This window comes from Zootoca vivipara, chromosome 7, assembly GCF_963506605.1.
Source record: "Zootoca vivipara chromosome 7, rZooViv1.1, whole genome shotgun sequence".
Lineage (NCBI taxonomy): Eukaryota > Metazoa > Chordata > Lepidosauria > Squamata > Lacertidae > Zootoca > Zootoca vivipara.
This window is the reverse complement of record NC_083282.1, coordinates 66699655-66718236: the sequence shown is the minus strand read 5'-3', so window position 1 is coordinate 66718236 and position 18582 is coordinate 66699655. Positions and strand designations below refer to the sequence as shown.

General features: G+C 43.4%; 1 protein-coding gene across 5 annotated transcripts in view; it reads right to left on the bottom strand.

Moving 5' to 3' along the window:
* The window catches only part of MTCL2 (microtubule crosslinking factor 2), a 90112-nt gene that overhangs the window by 21671 nt on the left and 49859 nt on the right, over positions 1-18582 (bottom strand). For 2 of the 5 annotated variants that reach the window (XM_035122435.2, XM_035122433.2), the window contains exons 4-9: positions 17427-17489; positions 8329-9558; positions 5805-5978; positions 5247-5372; positions 2991-3221; positions 1765-1887 (exon numbers count right to left, since the gene is read on the bottom strand). In XM_035122435.2, coding sequence (XP_034978326.2) covers positions 1765-1887; positions 2991-3221; positions 5247-5372; positions 5805-5978; positions 8329-9558; positions 17427-17489 — 1947 coding nt within the window. The remainder of the gene's footprint in view (positions 1-1764; positions 1888-2990; positions 3222-5246; positions 5373-5804; positions 5979-8328; positions 9559-17426; positions 17490-18582) is intronic. The other 3 variants (XM_035122434.2, XM_060277249.1, XM_035122432.2) reach the window with 2 other exon arrangements.

The window sequence follows — 18582 nt, the reverse complement described above, 5'->3', positions numbered from 1 at the left end:
AATCCTTATGCCAGGCATCCCCAAACTGCAGCCCTCCAGATGTTTTGGCCTACAACTCCCATGATCCCTAGCTAACAGGACCAGTGGTCAGGGATGATGGGAATTGTAGTCCAAAACATCTGGAGGGCCGAAGTTTGGGGATGCCTGCCTTATGCAGTCGAAAAGAGAGGGGGTTTGAAGGAGAAGCATGCATTCTGAACTAAAGGCAGGGAGAATAATAGAATCGTAGAGCTGGAAGGCACACCAAGGGTCATCTAGTCTAACCCCCTGCAATGTGTGTTCCCATGTGTGTTCATGTGTATAATAGTTAGGGTGCTGGACTAAGACTGGAGAAATCCAAGTTCAAATTCACACTCAACATTCTGAAGGGCCAATCAGAATCTCTCTGCCCAACCTATTTGGCAGGATTGCCATAAAAAAGTGGTGGGAGGGGGTCTGCTACGCTTAGCTCCTTGGGGGAAGGGTCAGATATAAATGATGGTGAAGTGAAAGTAATAAATGCAATAAGGAAGCTTATTGGATGATTTAAACAACAACAAACAAACAACAACAACAACAACAACACCTGAATTTAAACTTATGCCACTTCTCTCAGAGTTGGGTATTCATGGGAAAACTAGTTTAGTCTGATAATCAGTTTAGGGTGAGCAAAAACAGACGTCTGTGCCCTGCCCAGCCTCAAAGTACTTCTCTGTGGTTTGTGGGGATTGGTTAAAAAGCAGGAGAAATAAGCAGCTCAGGTGAAACTGACCTGAGTAACAAAGTAGTTACTGAATCAGCAGCCAGAAAAATGCTGGTGAAGAACATCTTCCCTGAATAAGTGATTTAATGAATATCTAAGACTTTTTGCACACATGGGCATTGGCAGGAATTTTTCGGGAGGGGGGGGGGAAGTAAATACTCCAAACAAACAAAACACAGTGAACATCAGAGAACAGGTCTAGCATTTATGGTGGCTGAAGAGTGTGGCACGGTCTGGATAGACATGCCTTCTGAGCAACTTGTGCTCCAGCTTTACCCCTCCGTTGGTTCTCAGTGGGTACAACTGCTGTCCATTTAAGGGTTCTTTCCCTTCACCCATTAATTAATTGCACTGCTGCTACAATCAGCTTCACAGAATGAGCCCCTCTTCGTCAGGGAGTGCACCGCTTATGGCCCTCATCCCTCTCCCTCTGGGATGGAGAGAATGTGCAGTGTACAAGAGAGGGGAAATTATCCTGGAAGGTTAAAAAAAAAGTTGCACAAACCCCTCCCTTCTTTGGTGCTCTATGCAAAATGAAAGGGTTACTTAGGGTCTAAGTCTCAGGAACAGACATAGGAAGCTGCCTTCTATGCAGGTCTTTGGGGAGCATCCAACAAAGTCGCTGTGCGAGTGGAATGATTTGCAAAACAGAAGTTCCCCTTCTTATCTTCTCCCTAAGCACCACCTCCCAGATCTGCACAGGTCTCCAAATCTGGGCGGGGTGCAAAAGGTACTTGGGAGGAGCAGAGGGACAGGAACTTCTGTTACACAAACAGAGGTTGTTCCACCAGCACAACTTGGCTGGACTCAGCCCATACTCCCAGAACTGTCTTCTGTGACTGGCAGAATTCCAGGGTCTCAGGAAGTGAGAGAGGTCTTTTGCACCACTTGCTACCTGATCCTTTTAATGGGAGATGCCACGGATCTTCAGCTGCCACCGAGTTACAGGCCTAAGTGCTCTTTGTGGGGAACTTTCATCCCACTGCATCCCAAGCAGGAAGGAAATTCCCCCAGCAGGGTACCTCATCACATCTCACCGAGTCCTGGGACCAGGTATCTCTGATACACATCTTGTTATCTGCTTGCTGCTGGGGGTTCAGCTCCTCCTCTTCAATCAGCAGGTACAGTTCTTTCATGCTGTTCACCTGGAAAGCACAGGGCAGGGCAAGTAAGTGAGTGCAAGTCTTCAGTGGCTGCATTCTAGTGCTTTGTGCACAGAAAAGGACCCAACAGTAGTACCCTGACCTACTGGATCCTTTAAACAGAGGTAAACAGGTTTAGTATGATTAACAGTGAGATAAAGGATACAGACTGTAACAAGATAGGAATGTGCACTCTCGAGAGATGCTTCTGTGTCACATCATCACAGTGACTTTCAACAGCGTTCTCCTCTTTTGTGTTTCTGTCCCAGGTATCTTTCTGTACTTTTGTGCCTAGCAGAATCATCTGTTGGATGTGCTAGCCTAGTTTACCAAGAGGCTGTTGTTGCCAAGCCTGCAATCACTAAGTTTATGAAAAGATGCCTTGTAAGTCACGTCTCTTAGAGCAATTTAATCTGTGGCACTAAAAAGTGCATTTATGCCTCTCTTGTGATTCTCCGTGTCGCATCTCCATTTAAGCCTCATGTGTGAAACTGCCTTGTATTTCAGCAGCCGACCTTCACCAAGCAGTTCTCACAGTTGAGAAAGCAGCTTACATGCTAAAGGCGAGATAGCAGTTCTTGAGAAGGTCATATGGAAGACAGGAAGCAACTGATAAACTGGAGTTGATATGAGCCTCGTCCTTGGCAATTTTTGATAGAGCCCAAAGAGAGAAGCCAGAATACCACCCATTGCTATCTAGGAGACATAATATGTAGTCTAAGAGTGGATAACCTGTGGCTTCCAGATGTTGTTGGACTCCCCCTCCCATATGCCCCAGCAGTAGCCAATGGTCAAAGAATTTGGGAGTTATAATACCACAACATCTGGAGGGACACAAATTAGCCACCTGTGATTTGGTTCATCCACACTATTATTGAAGCCTCATTCACTCTGTTTCTCTCCCTTCTCTTTGTAAATGATACAGCAAAAATACATCGGTTGTGGCTATCTATGCAATTTATTGAAGTGTAGAAAAATTAACTCAAACCAATTAATAGAAGCAAAAACACATGATTAAAACAAAAGGTCAGAATTATCTGCTTTAATGTCAGTAGTATACTTTTTGACTACTCAGCAGAGAAGCTCGTGCTCAAAGCCTGCCATACCTCCAAGAAGTCATTGCCCTCGTTTTGTAGGATCTTTCCCTGCCTCCAATGCTTCAGAAACCACTTGAGCTTCATGAAAAGGAGCAAGAAATTTTGCTTGAACTGCTGGGATTCCTGCACCAGAAGGTTCTTCTCCTGGCTCCAGAACTTTTGCTCCAGTCTCCTCTGAAGGTTCAGGCTCTGCAGCTCAAATTCTCGCCTCAAGAGGGCCTTCTGGTGATCTTCCTTCAACTGACAGAGGATGGGAAGAAATGGAAAGCAGGTTTGTTATACAGTGGAGCCTCAGTTTATGAACACCTCGGTTTATGAATTTTCGGTTTATGAACACCGCGGACCCATCTGGAACAGATTAATTCATTTTCCATTACTTTCAATGGGAAAGTTCGCTTCAGTTTATGAACGCTTCAGTTTATGAACAGACTTCCGGAACCAATTACACCCATGCTTCAGTTTATGAACGCTTCAGTTTAAGTACTCCGCGGACCCGTCTGGAACGGATTAATCCACTTTCCATTATTTTCAATGGGAAAGTTCGCTTCAGTTTATGAACGCTTTGGTTTAAGTACTCCGCGGACTGTCTGGAACAGATTAATCCACTTTCCATTAGTTTCAATGGGAAAGTTCGCTTCAGTTTATGAACGCTTCAGTTTATGAACAGACTTCCGGAACCAACTGTGTTTATAAACCGAGGTACCAATGTACAGAGTGAAGTAACAGTGCGAGTGCACCAAAATAATCAAAGATTGCTGAGCAAAGAAACGCCAAGTCTGGAGACAGAGACTTTCACATCCTTTTTAAAAGAAAATAATTTTCATTGATTTTTCACATCCACACAAGTTCACTTCAGCCGCTCAGTTTTGGGGCTATGACTAGTTTTTTTGGGGTGTGCGTGTGAATATTTTGGAAAGGACCAGGATGGTAGCATACAGAGAAAGGGTAAAGCATCATAGGGTTATGAGCACATGTCAGGGGTTACATCAATGAAAAGCCACAAATATGGCTTCTGGGCAAGGACATAGTCATCGTCATCCCCATCGCAAACTTCCAACTCAGTAACTGCCTTGAGCTTTCCACTAACACTTCACATGCCTCCCAAAATTTCTGCAACTAGAAATCCCAAAATTCTGGGGTTGTTACTTTTGTGTTTATCAACTGTATTTCCCAGGCAGCTGCAATTCATGCCTGTTGTCTAAATACAATACTCACAGGTAAAAGACACCCAGAGGCCTGACTATTAACTCCCGTGAATGGCCTTTTTCCACAATATTTTACTGGCACCTGTTGCTGTGGCTGATGCATCTGGGAGAATAGCTAAGTTCCAGACATGACTAGAGGATTCTAGTGATTGCCGTTAATCACTCAGAACAAAGTAGGCAAGAGAACAAGAAGAACCTTGCGGAATCAGGTGGAGGGTCCATCTAGTCCAGCACTCTATTTTCACTGTGGCTAAACAGATGTCTATGGGACCTCAGGACAACAGGACTCTCTCCACCTGAGATCCTCAACAACAGAAGTATTTAGCCTCCAAGAGTGGAAGCAGAACACAGACGTCATGCCTTGTAACCATTAATAACTCCATTTTCCATGGATTTCTCTAGTAGTCTTTTAAGCTCATCCAAGTTGACAGCCATCACTATAACTTGCAGAAGCAAATCCCATGGTTTAACTTCCCTTTGGGAAGCTGTGCAAAGAAGTACTTTATTTTGTCTGTTCTGAATCTTCCAACATCCAGCTTCCAAGTTTGAGAGAGATTTGGGAGACAGAAGAGGTCTCACAAACAATGGCTATCTTTATATGGAAGCTAGAGAACCCATAGCTGACTCCACCAATTCTGCTTGGCTGTTAGAGGACTGCAGAGTTCAGATTTGTTTTCAGAGCATGCTTGTTATGGATAATGTACTCTCAGCATGTTGAGGGGTCATATGGAAGCATTTGCCTCTTTCCTGGCAGCCAAACAAGGTAGGAGCTGCTTTGTGCTTTCATACAATGCTGCACTAGGATGTGCCTGAAGTAATGGGAAGGATTAAGACCTGTGCCTTTAGTCCAGGCATCCTCAAACTCAGCCCTCCAGATGTTTTTGGTCTACAACTCCCATGATCCCTAGCTAGCAGGACCAGTGGTCAGGGATGATGGGAATTGTAGTCTCAAAACATCTGGAGGGCCAAGGTTGAGGAAGCCTGCTTTAGTCCCTCCTGTACTCTTGTTGCATGTCTCATCTTCCAGCCTGGAAAGTGGCTCCAGGCAAATCTCACTGACCTGGCAGATTTTCTGGGTGAAGTTCTCTGCTTCCTCTTTCCTCAGTTGCCTCTCCTGGGAGAGTTGTTCTTGTAGGCCCCTCAAACTCTCATTAGCCTCTGAAAGGACCAGTTGCAATTCTTTGATCTGTGGGGAATAGTTTAATAAAAGCCAACAACAGTCAGATTGCAAGGACCTTGCAAAGACTAATCTCTCCATGTCTTTTTTTATTTTTTAAAAAATATTATTAAAGGCCCATGGAAGAACAGCCAACTTCTTGCCAACAACCTTGGCCTATACGTAACATCCTGTTGTTATGGTGAGAAATCTCTGATCTGTAGGTTAAATTAGGCCCATTAGGCTATTTCCCCAGCCTCCAGCCACATCCACCTGTTTCTCACTTGAAGTCATGTAACATTGGGATAGGTAACACAAGATCTGTATATGGGCCATGCCATTCTTTTTCCCACCCACATGAAATGTGTTGATCTAGTATTTCTGCAGTCAACTTATTCTCCCCAGGAGTCTCCAGCCTTCTTGCCTCCCTTTGGGAACAAAATCATATACTTTGACACCTGCCTCAGACACATAGGAGTCCTTCTCCTCTGGTTGATATGACTTGTAGCTCCGGTCAAGTTCCATGTTGGGATCCACATCCATGGTGGCGGTGCTGTTGCTGCTGCTACTGCGGTAGAGATCAGAGGTCCTGCTCTCCGTGATGTCCCAGTCGGGGGGCTCCCTAAAGTCAGACTGCTGCATGCATGGGCAAGTTAATGAGAACAAACCAAAAGAGCAGAAAAGAAAAGAAAAAACAAACAAAACAATGGGTCTCAGGAACAATAAGAGCTACAAGACAACAAAAAGGATGAAGAGGAGGAGGAACTTCACTACCGTGGCAGAAGACAAAGTGGAAAACAAAAGGAGACACAAAATGAGCAGACACGTGGGCTGGATTGTTTGGGAAGGGGGGGAAAGAGAGAGAGGGAAAAAATGTGCAAACACCAGTTATGGTGCCATGCAGTGCCTGGGGTGGAGCTAGTTGAGGGAGGAAGGGAGGAGGGCCAGGAGCATGCACAAAAATAGAACTCTGAAAAACTGGAGTGTGCTTCAGGAGGTTGCAACCCCTCCCCAGGTCCCTTTCCCTTCAAAAGTGAGACCTTTCTTAGGAGCAGCCATAGGGCAGTGTTTTTCAACCACTGTTCTGCGGCACACTAGTGTGCCGCGATATGTTGCCTGGTGTGCCGTGGGAAAAATTGAAAAATTCGATTTATATATAGTCAATATAGGCACAGAGTTATTTTTTTTAACATTTTCTAATGGTGGTGTGCCTCGTGATTTTTTTCATGAAACAAGTGTGCCTTTGCCCAAAAAAGGTTGAAAAACACTGCCATAGGGAATGGCAGCAGCATGTACCTGGCCTCCCGGCAACAGCAGCAGTACCGTTTACCAGACAGGATGAACTGGAAGGGAGCCTGGTACTGTGTGGGCACATTGGTGACACCAATGTGGTGTTGTTGCCGATGCAACCCATACAATGCCACTTCCTGCAAGCAGTAGCAATACAATTGCCAGGAGGCCAGGTGTACAGTCATACTCCATTAGCTGCTGCTGTCCTAGACCAGTCTTCTCCAACTTCGTGTCCTCCAGATGATGATGGACTCACAAATCCCATCTTGCCCACGATGGCTGGGGTGGAGGACCCCAGATTGGGGAGGTCTGCCCTAGATTGCAACACCAATTTCTGATGAACAAACTTGTTCTCAGCTACATTTTCTCTCACTGTCCCACAGTCCAGTCAGGGTGTGTAACCTGGCTGGCCAAGAGACCAGATCCACAATTTATTTATCATGATTTCTAGCACTCTCTCATCTGTCCTTTCTATAATGGGTAAGTGCACCTTCTGATATAGTGAGAAACACATCATTCTGCAGTAGGCTCAAGAAGAGATTACATCAGGGATGGGGAACTTGGTGCGCTCCAAATACAGATAGACTACAACGCCCATCAGCCCCAGCCAGCAAAGGGTATCTGCTTAGGGTGAAATTGGATAAAACCTACAAATGTTCCTCTAGAAGAGGGTGTTTAATGTTTTGTTTCATATGTCCTTTCCTCAATGACATTGCTTAGTACAGGCATTCCCAAACTCCGGCCCTCCAGATGTTTTGGACTACAATTCCCATCATCCCTGACCACTGGTCCTGTTAGCTAGGGATGCTGGGAGTTGTAGGCCAAAGCATCTGGAGGGCCGCAGTTTGGGGGTGCCTGGCTTAGTATGAAGAACAGGGCAGGCATAGGAGACTGTGCAGTCACACACACCCCAAAGACACTTGACAGAACTAAAAGCAGCTGGCCAGGGTGGGATGGAGGTGGCATTTATATTGGGGAAAGGGCATGGGAAGAAAGGATTACTCAATCTTATCCCAGAGTACCATTTCCTCAATCTGTTTTACAAACAACACAAGAGATCTTAATCATGGAGTCCTTAATCTGGTGGAGATCCTAATCCTGAATCTTACTTAGTTTGGCCCTCAGTTATATCATTTTAAGAGAGTTTTAAGTTGCTGACGGGTCAAGGCAGCAGTCCTCATCCCTGTCTACAAAATATTTCAAATCTTATAATTTTCTCTTTTTTACTTTCATTGGGGGGGGGGGCTCTTTTCAGACACCCCTCTCCACATGTGAAAATCATTCTGTAACTGCATGTTGGCTTTGTTACCAAGGAAGTAAATGTCTGAGCCTGCCCATCACATGTAAGCCTCTCTGGTGAGAGATTTTGCAATTTCTTTGCTCTGCACAATACCTGGGCTACAGCTGGTACTAAAGAAATTCTCAGCAGCAGCTGTAATGTAGTTTCCATTTCTCAAAGCAATCTTCCTCCTGCCTCATGCACACTCCACTAAAACAGAGTCCTACCTTGTCACTAGCCACAGTTCCATGCAGTGAGCCAGTTGTTAGTTGTCATTTCAGAAGAGAGAGGCAGAAAAGGGAAGTTACATTAACAGGGCCAGGTTCTGATTTGTTAAAGCAGGAGAAAACAGCATGGGCAAATAAAGCAATAATCACTGCCAGGGAGTCACTGTTGACAGCTCAGGGAAAGCCTTACCTGGAATTCAGAGCCATGAGCTTTCTGCAGAGCCTCTTTTGTGGAATCCTGGGAGCTGGCGCTTGGCAAGGAGTCCTTCTGGTCTTTCAGGTGGTCTCCAATGTAGTCCACCTTCCTCATGAAGTTGTTTAGCTCCTGCTGAAGGACCCCAAGCCTCATCAAAATGGCACTGATCAGCTTAGAGTCAGTCATACTCTCATTATCCATAGCTTCACTCAGCACCAGCTCTGCACAGTCATTGTCCATGCAGAGCTTGAGGCTGGAGGTGAAGCCATTGGCATCAGAGATCAGGACATCAATGGCTTTGCTGACAAGTGCAGCCTGGTCCCTGATGTCAAGGAGGGTCTCAAAGTCCTTGGACTTGAGAAGCCTGCAGGGGCTGCTTTCATGCGACTTGCTAAAGCCATTGCCAGGTGCTCTCTCCTTGGCATCATTCTCTCCCCCAATGGGCACCTCTCTCCAAAGCGACGTTGGGATGCACTGGGCAGAGTCGCCTGCCTCAGCATCCGTCTCCAGCATGGGCCGAGTGGACTGGCAGGAAGCAAGGTCACAGCGCTGCAAGTTGGAGAGCAGGACACGGTTCTCATACTGGAGCTTCTTAACCTTGCCACTTAGCTCACTGATTTGGACCTTGGCCGTGGCCAGTTCTTCTTGGGAGGTCTCACTAATCACCGAGCAGCTGTCCTCAGACAGAGTGATATCCAGGTCGTGGTCTGACTTGTACTTATTGAGCTCATTCATGAGGAGCTTGTTCTGCTCCTCCAACTCCATCAGCGAGCGCCTTAGCAGTTCTGCCTCCTCCTCCACAAACTGCAAGTGCCGCCTGAGCTCCACCACACTGTCCCCAGAGTCCCCGCAGTTTGTCATGGAGAAGGCAAACCGGATGTCTTGCCCTAAGAGTTCTTTGTCTCCTTGGCCCCTCATGTCGTCCATCTCTGCCCTCAGCCCTCGGTTCTCAACCTCAAGTTCTACTATCCTCCGGCTCAAGATGTTGGCTTCTTCCTCTACAAGCTTCAGGTGGGCTTTTAGCTCTGCCTCTCTGGAATGAGGGGAGTCAGCCAGTTCCTCTATGGAGAGGGAGCTCTCCAGGTCCCCATACAAGGATCTGTATTTCGTCAGCTCCTCCTTCATACTGTCGTTCTCTTTGGCTAACTTGCTCAGTTTCTTGCACATCAGAGCAGATTCCTCCTTAGCAAAATGCAATTGACACTTGAGGTCTGCGCTGTCCTCCTAGGATAAAAGAAAGGTACAAATGGTGCAAGCATTACTAAAAATGACACTTTGGGCAGGGCGCTCTGTGCAAAACAGATTATTCCTGAGGCTAACCTTTATTATGGCATGAAGGATAAAACTAACTATCCACCTACTTGAACTTTGTAACATCTACATCCACAGGCAAGCCAAGAGGGGGCAAAATCTGCTTGCCATTTTGTTTGTTTCCGGTGATTAACCTCTTTATCTCAATGATCCTGGAATATTGCCTTGCTTTCCTTTTGCTTGAGGAGGAAAGTTTGGTATACAGTTGTGCCTCGCAAGACGAATTTAATTCGTTCCTCAAGTCAATTCATTTTGTGAAAAAATTCGTCTTGTGAATCACGGTTTCCCATAGGAATGCATTGAAATTTCTTTTTTTGCCCATAGGAACGCATTAATTAAATTTCAATGCATTCCTATGGGAAACAGCAATTCGCAAGATGAATTTTTCGCAAAACGAATTCGTCTTGCGAGTCACCATCAGTTCGCAATATGCATTCGTCTTGCAAAAAAATCGTCTTGCAGGGCATTCGTCTTGCGAGGTACCACTGTACCTTATGCTAGGGGTAGCCAATGTGTTGCCTGGACTACAATTCCCATCATCCTTGACCACTGGCTGTGCTAATTAGGGCTGAAGGGAGTTGGAGTCCAAGAACATCAGGAGATGCAGTGCACACACTGCAGATTGATTGTTTCCAGTTACAATACAAGATTTGACACTCCTGCTTTAGCTAGTCTGGTCCCTCCTGCCCCCAAGGTAGCCCCCTCAGGAATTTTCCAACACAAGTGGCAACAGTTTATAGAAAATAGTGTTTCCCTTGCCATTCCAGTCCCCAAGGGCAGAATGGTCATACTTTTCAATTTCTAATAACTTGTCCTTTGGGCTACATTCTGTAGAATATAAACAGAATGAACAAATCTAGTAACAGAACAGCTTTGCCCTGGGTCCACAGTGCTGCACGTCTCTAAATTAGCTTAAACTCTGACACACAAAGACTGCATTTTACATCTATAATCTGTGATACTGTTTGCAAGAAAAAATAAAATAAGGCTTATTTTGTCTTTGGATTTAAATTGCCAGCTCAAACACAAGGGGTTTTTTATTGGTATGGCTCCGAACAAAGAAAGCCTTGTCACAGAACTCCTTAAGTATTTGGTCTTTCCTGAAGTTCAATAACTGAGGGGAGATGAGAGAGGAATAAGATTGGTCCCCCAACTCCAAAACTGGGGTGGAGAAGACTTTTCACTCCCCAAGTAGATCACCAGTTACCCCTGCCTCATATTACTATCATGTGAAAATGCATACGCTATGTAATCCCGTGTGTATTTGCTCAGAACAAAGCCCCACTATGCTCAGCTGAACTTATTGCTAGTTTGGAGTTTGGGGCTACAATTCTAAACAGATCCTTAAAAGAGCCCAGCTGTCTAAGACGAACACAGGCCAAAGGAACACCACTCCCACCAGGAGAAGAGTGATTCATCTCTCCCATAATTTTTTGAAAAATTTGAATCTTATACAGATGAAGATTCTGCGCTTAACCCAGAATGAAGAGGGTGGTTTGCTAGGGGAGGAGAGACAGTCTGACAGCCCAATCTGAATAATTTTAAACATATACTCACCAATAAAATATTAAAAGAAATACACCCCCACCCCAAATTAAAGCATTGATCAGCTATTAAAAGCAACAATTGTATCCATACAAAGAGAAATACTATAAATGAGCCTCAAATGTTCCAGAATAATCCACATTCTGGATAATCTATTTTGCATATGTGATATTTCTAGAGTTGTACAGTCATACCTCGGTTTAAGTATGCTTTGGTTTGAGTACTTTCAGGTTGAGTACTCCACGGACCCGTCTGGAACGGATTAATCCACTTTCCATTACTTTCAATGGGAAAGTTCGCTTCAGGTTAAGTACGCTTCAGGTTAAGTACTCCGTGGACCGTCTGGAATGGATTCATCCACTTTCCATTACTTTCAATGGGAAAGTTTGCTTCAGGTTAAATACAGACTTCCGGAACCAATTGTGTACTTAAACCGAGGTACCACTGTACTGCTAATTTTTAATGGACTATATTGGGTTCTGAGTGGATGAAGTACAGGGCTTTGAGAACCAGAGATGATCTGAAGCAGATACAATGTATCCTTTTCCATAACATTATACAGTGGTACCTCGCAAGATGAATTCCTCGCGCAACAAAAAACTCGCAAGACAAAAGCGTTTTGCGATGGGTTTGGTGACTCGCAAGACGAAGTTTTCTATGGCTGTGCTTCGCGAGACCTTTTTTTGCTTTTTTTTTGCCGCAGCAAACCGTGCTTCGCAAGATGAAGCAACTCACGGAACGAATTAATTACGTCTTGCGAGGCACCACTGTATTATCTCTTGTCCCCAAACTGCAAATGAACTGATCCATCACTGTCTACAAAACACAGTAGTTTCTTCCTATCCCCTTCTTAATTTTCCTTTCCTTAAGATTTCAGTAATTGCCCCAAGAGTCACACTAAATATGATGTGTGTGATCTGTGATTGGATCTCCCAATGCCTTTTTGTTTTCCTAAAATAAGCCACAATGGGATTATTTGGATTTGGACATTTGCACTTGATGTGGGGGAATTGAGAGTTTAACACTTTGTCCATGAACTGTTTCCCCAAGGGGAATCCTTCCTCTCTAAGCTGCAATTAGCTGCAAAGAAAAATTAAAAATCAGGTAGCTCTATGCACCCTTCAGAACTAACAACCAGTTTGGCAAAGGTTCAGTAGTGGAAAGGGTTAGTCATGCTCCAGGTTTCAAGAGAAGGAAATACCTCTATGGAGTCAACTTGCAATTGGTTACTGATTTAGCAAACAGAAGAGAGCTGATCAAATTCCAAAGTATCTAATTCTCCGTCTAGCCTAGCGCCATCTTCAAGTCCCCCACCAAATGCTTAGGTTCACATGATCACAAAAAACATGATGCATTTAGTACAAAGTGGCATAGTCAGGACAGCCTGTTCCATACATTTTTAAATGCATGTTTGAATCAACTCTAAGATTATGTCGGACCGCTGGGGTGGGTTGAAGTGGGTAAGGTTAAGGAGACGGAACCTTTTTGACCTTTCTAGGTCTTACGGGGGCTTGCTCCTAAATAAACCCCGCAGATGAAACCAAGGCCCAGTTTTTGTATTTGTGAATTCACCTCAAAGGCGGAGCAACGTGCTGAAACAGAGGAAAACATTTCCCTTTTGAAAGGCCCCATGACATGGCAGGGAAGGAGGAAGTCAGCTTTTACAGTGGGGAGAGTGCTTATGGCTCATTCCAAAACAGAGCCAAATAACTGTGACTAAAGCCCTGTCTACACATTGCTAGCGGTTGAATCTGTTCTCTTCCCTGCAAAATACAAGGGCGGAGAGAAATCCCTGCTCTGCTCTCACAGATCTTCCAATGCCTCCCCCCGCCCCACAACCCCCGCCCTCCAAACCGTTAGGAAATACTATACAGTTTGGAGACTTATTTGCTCAAATTCCCTGTGGAAGATTTGAATTTTCCCCTCAAGGAATATTACCTCATAAGAAATGACTGTTTTGGTTATAAAATTAGTTCATTTCCTGTTTCCATAGCTCACTGAGGGAGGGGAAAAAACGGACGAATTCCTCCCCAGAAAAGAAACTCTCCACCAGGCACTCAATACCTCCTTTCCAGATGGCCAATACAGTGTGAACATTCAGTTGCAACGGTCAGGCCTGACATTGCATCAGCCACAGTTGAAAAAGGCAGCTATTATTAACTCTCTAGAATGTCCTGCATTGTTGTCCTTGCGCATGCAAAAATTCACTGCACCAGATTCAGGCACAGAAAAATCACACATGAAAGAGAAGAAAACAGAGTGACTGTTTATCCTTTGATGCAAGCAAATGAGCATTCATGCTGCTTTGGAATTCTAAACACAGCCTCCACACCAAGGTTCAATGGAAACCCTGCACAGCAAAGTAACTTACAAAATTTAATGCTTTTGGCGCCTGGTTTTCAAATGCTCGAACATCCCTCAAGGGAAATAAAAACAATTCCTTCCAGTAGCACCTTAGAGACCAACTATGTTTGTCATTGGTATGAGCTTTCATGTGCATGTACACATCTTCAGGTATCTGAAGAAGTGTGCATGCACACGAAAGCTCATACCAATGACAAACTTAGTTGGTCTCTAAGGTGCTAATTTTTTTATTTTGTTTCGACTACGGCAGACCAACACGGCTACCACCTGTAACTATCCCTTAAGGGGTTCAAATGTCAAGAAGACTTCAGGATGAAGCCATATGGATGTGGGCATTGTAGCTGTAGTGCTCCCAGTTTGGTGATTTATTACCAAATCAAGTAGCCTGCCCAGAGTGGCTGTGGCAACAATGAATTTTACTACTAGTCGTAGTAGTACTACTAGTCATAGTAGTAGTCTCCTTCAGCCATACAGATTTGAAGAGATGATCAGGTGAATTGATTCTTAAATACCTCATATGAACAAACCCTTTTGAAAGGAACAGATTTTCTTCTGAATGTGGGACAAAGAATGTACCGTGGAAGTAAAACAGTAACTGTCATGGAAAGCTTTGCTTTTGAATGGGTGATTAATTGCAGGGGATCTAGGAATCTACACAGTTATGACTGTACATGGAATACGGCCTCTTTGGTAGTGGGAGGAAAATACATGTATATGTATTAAATTGTTCCTTCTAACAACAGCTGCTATCTGTTTACCAGGATCTATTTATCCTCATGAAGGAAGTTTACAATACAATTTAAAATCCATAACAAACAACAACATGGGATATGATTATAGGATATGAAATATATCCTATAAAACTCATAAGTCCAAAAAGAGGTATGAGTCAAATGGACATGGGGGACATGGTACCCTTACAAAGCACAAATTTAATCCCGGTCCCAGTCCCATTCGCCACTCTCCTCTCCCTATATATCCATATTCTCAACAATACTTCTTCATGCCTCCCATCCCTTTCTCTCCTTTTCCGATTTAAAGAAAGACGACGTGCAATTTGGCAAACTGCATAAAGCATTTAAATTGAGGTGATTTTTGAACACTGGCCATATTTGTGTTATTTATTCAAAGAATTCCAAGCACATCTACACAGAAAGTTTAGCTACAATATTTTACTTGTACTCAACAACTGCTAATTTATCATCCTGGAGCCACCAATTAAACATATGACCGCCAAGCGGTACATGGACTTTATAATTTTCTACTAAGGTTCTTTTCCATTTCACACAAATCATATATTTATATGTGGCTAGATGTTTTTCCAAAAAAGGGGGTTGTGCAGAGCATGCTTCCAAAAGTGTGCGTGTGTGTTTACATAATAGTCTTATTCATATATTTAAGTGCAGCAGACCAATATAGGTGAACAGGAAGTCTAAGAACTCTCAGGAAGTGTGAGGAGACTGGGAATTCAAACACTCAGATTACAGTGTATAAACTTTCTCCTAGGACGCTACATCCTCCCTACAGATAATTATTCTCTTCGCCTGATAATAGAAGTGTCAGAAAAGGGAAAGCACTGATGCAACATGGACTAGATCATCTTTCCAGATGTTCAGATAGTACTTCTTTTAAGGATGGAGGATCTTCAAAAGGACTGCTTCAAACACTGCAAATTCCCACATGGAAAGCAGTTCATACGCATTGCCTAATATTTAAGCTCTGCTAAAATATCATTAATAAAACTCACCCATCAACCCACACCCAGTTCAGAACTCTTCCTAGGGTGTGGTGGAGGCTAATGCTTGTGACCCTATCCTTTCATCAACATTTATGGTATATAAAGCTGCAGTGTATATTACAGGACAAACATTGGTCTTAGTTGCACCAGCATTTGAGGGAGAAATGCCTATAATTATTTCTGTGAAGATGATAAGTCTACCACTGCTTCAATCTATCATGAGCTATAAGCATGCATAGGTGCTATTGTTCCTTAAAGGTATCTGGACAAAAACATGAATATACCTGCCAGATCACTGTTAACTGGTCAAAATGAGGACAGTGCGAAGTTTCAGCAGAACCATGCATAATTTCCCCAGCTATTTGTGTAACAAATGGTTGTATTCGGAATACAATTTTAATTTTGGTTTCAATTCGGGCTTCAAGAGGGGCAGGAACTCAATTTAATGCAACGCAATGGACTGGAATTCATTCCAGCTTTGTTTTATTCTGTCACCAAGCTATTTCCTTTGCATCACTGCTTCTTTCTAATGCCACCCCCTGGCATTATGACAGGGGATTTGGATAATGTATTCCAGATATTCCACTGCTACTCAGGGTCAACCAACGCAATGCAGAGCATTTAACCACTAGAATCCAAAAATCGAATGCAAAGGCAATTTTTAAAAAAATGCCAGCCTGTTCTTCTACCTGATTAAAATGTGGTCAGTACCTTTCCATATTAAAAAAACAATAAATTGCACAAGCACAGAAACAAAAATGCCACTGGTGCATAGTTTCAACATCAGCTTTTATCCTTTGCATCATGGTACCAGCTGCACTTGAGGGCATATAGGATAACCTTTCACTTTTCAGAAAGTAAAAATATTTATTTGCCAGAGCATGTTGCAACTGGTAAATATGCCGAAGCAGGTGGACATGCTGGAACATTTGAAAATTCGAAGGCCTGTTGCCTGTTCCTCTTACAGCGCACACCTCTGCTTGAACCTGATGAGGAACGGCTTAAGGAGCTGGGTATGTTTAGCCTTGGGAAGAGAAGGTTAAGGGGTGATATGATAGCCATGTTCAAATATATAAAAGGATGTCACATAGAGAAGGGAGAAAGGTTGTTTTCTGCTGCTCCAGAGAAGCGGGCACAGAGCAATGGATTCAAACTACAAGAAAGAAGATTCCACCTAAACATTAGGAGGAACTTCCTGACAGGAAGAGCTGTTTGACAGTGTAATTTGCTGCCAAGGAGTGTGGTGGAGTCTCCTTCTTTGGAGGTCTTTAAGCGGAGGCTTGACAGGCATATGTCAAGAATGCTTTGATGGTGTTTCCTGCTTGGCAGGGGATTGGACTGGATGGCCCTTGTGGTCTCTTCCAACTCTATGATTCTATGGTTTGTTAATCATAGAAAACCCTAACAGCTAAAAGTGGCATCCTTTGCAAGAGAAATAAGGCAGGGCTCTCTGCTTTGCTTGCCTACAAAATAAAAAATAAAAGATCCCGAACTTGCGCTGCATACTAGCACGGTAGGTCCACTACCCAGGCCTCTATGGTGAGAAAATAATTAGGAGCAACGGACAGTTCTATCCCCTCCTTATCTTGAAAAAAAGGTATTTGTACAGCTTTCTTGCTAGGGGGAATAGGGCTGGCTCCCCATGCCAGGTCATGCACACAATAAGCTGAACATACCTAGTCTAGGGAGCTACATTCCAACAGCTGGTGTTAAGACAACTAAAGCAAATATGTTTTCTAAGGCAAACACATTCCACATATCTGTTCCTCAAGAACTGAAGACCAGCCCCAATGTACATTTTGAAGTAGCCAGATGCTAAGTCAGCTCACTGTTGCATATAGACCATTGCTTACTGGTCTATTACTCAGACTAGCTGTGGTTCTCCAGGTTATGATCATTCTCAGGCCTGCTAGCAAAGTTCCTTTTCACTGGAGGTGCCAGGGACTGAACTTGGGACGCTCTTTACTCAGAGTGTGTTGCTCTACCAGTGAGCTGCAGGTTCTCCCTTGATGGGGTTAAGAGAAAGAGAACGTTGTCCTCAGGTACAAGGTGAAGCAACTACACAAGTGCCCAGCAGTTCAGCCCTCATGGCAAGCACATTTTGCAAGCTACTTTGCAGGAAGGTGTTAGGTACCTGGACAGATGACTTCTTGTCTGTCTTCCCAAGAGAACGTGATCCTCTTTTCTTCAGAGAATTCTGAAACAGAAGAGGTAATGCAAAGGATAGTTATCTACTGAATTTATTTCCAGCAAAGTTTCACAATACATTGCACACATTGATCAAAATTATTTTTTAAGTGATGAATCGGTTAAAGAGGCAATGAGTTTAAGTAATATGAGCCCTTCATTAATGAAATATTGTGAATCATATGGATATTTAATAAAAGTATTCATTTTCATAACTTAATCACTCTTTCTACATCCTATCATATTGTCTTTTATTACAACCCATATATTTCTTTGTTCTTCATGACTTATCAAAACCATACCAAGCAATATATTATATATTATAGAAATAGTCTGCATTTCCACAAATTTATTCTATTTGAAGCCCATTTATCTTGAGCTTATATAGTATTTTGACATTAAAGCCAACTCCTAAAGTTTGTTGATCCAGTCACCAGCTGGGAGTACTTTTAGAAGCTTTCCCCCTTTTTTTTAGCATTCTACATTTTTACTCCCAGAACCATATAGGAGTTTAATTCTGTATGTTTTGTATTTATTGAATGGCACATATAATTTAGCAACAAAATTAATGGCGCTATATTATATTGTAATGTCTCAGATATTAACTTTGTAATAATTTTTCAGCACACAAAAAAATGAAATAAAAAAACTAGAAAACGAGCTAAGCGCTATTAACATGCATTAGTCCTTAACATATTCCTCCTCCTTTTCTATCACTGTGAGTAAGGGACATTATCCTTCACCCAACTGACATGGCTGGAGTCCATAACAGTCTGAGATTCCACTCCCCCACCCTAAAAAAAAAAACAGAGAGTATTTCTGCCCAACAGCAATAGTATGCATTGTGCAGTGGTACTTCGGTTTTTGAACATCTCCGTTAACGAACATTTCGGTTTTTGAACACGCCTCGGAAATCGAACATGCCACGCGGCTTCCACTGAGTGCGAGATCCTGAGGCTTAGCTGTTGGCTGTTGAGTTTTTGGTTTTTGAACGTTTCAGAACTCGAACGGTCTTCCAGAACGGATTACGTTCGAAAACCAAGGTACTACTGTAGTACTTAACTTTTTTAAAGGAATCTGATAAGACATTTCATAAGACTGGC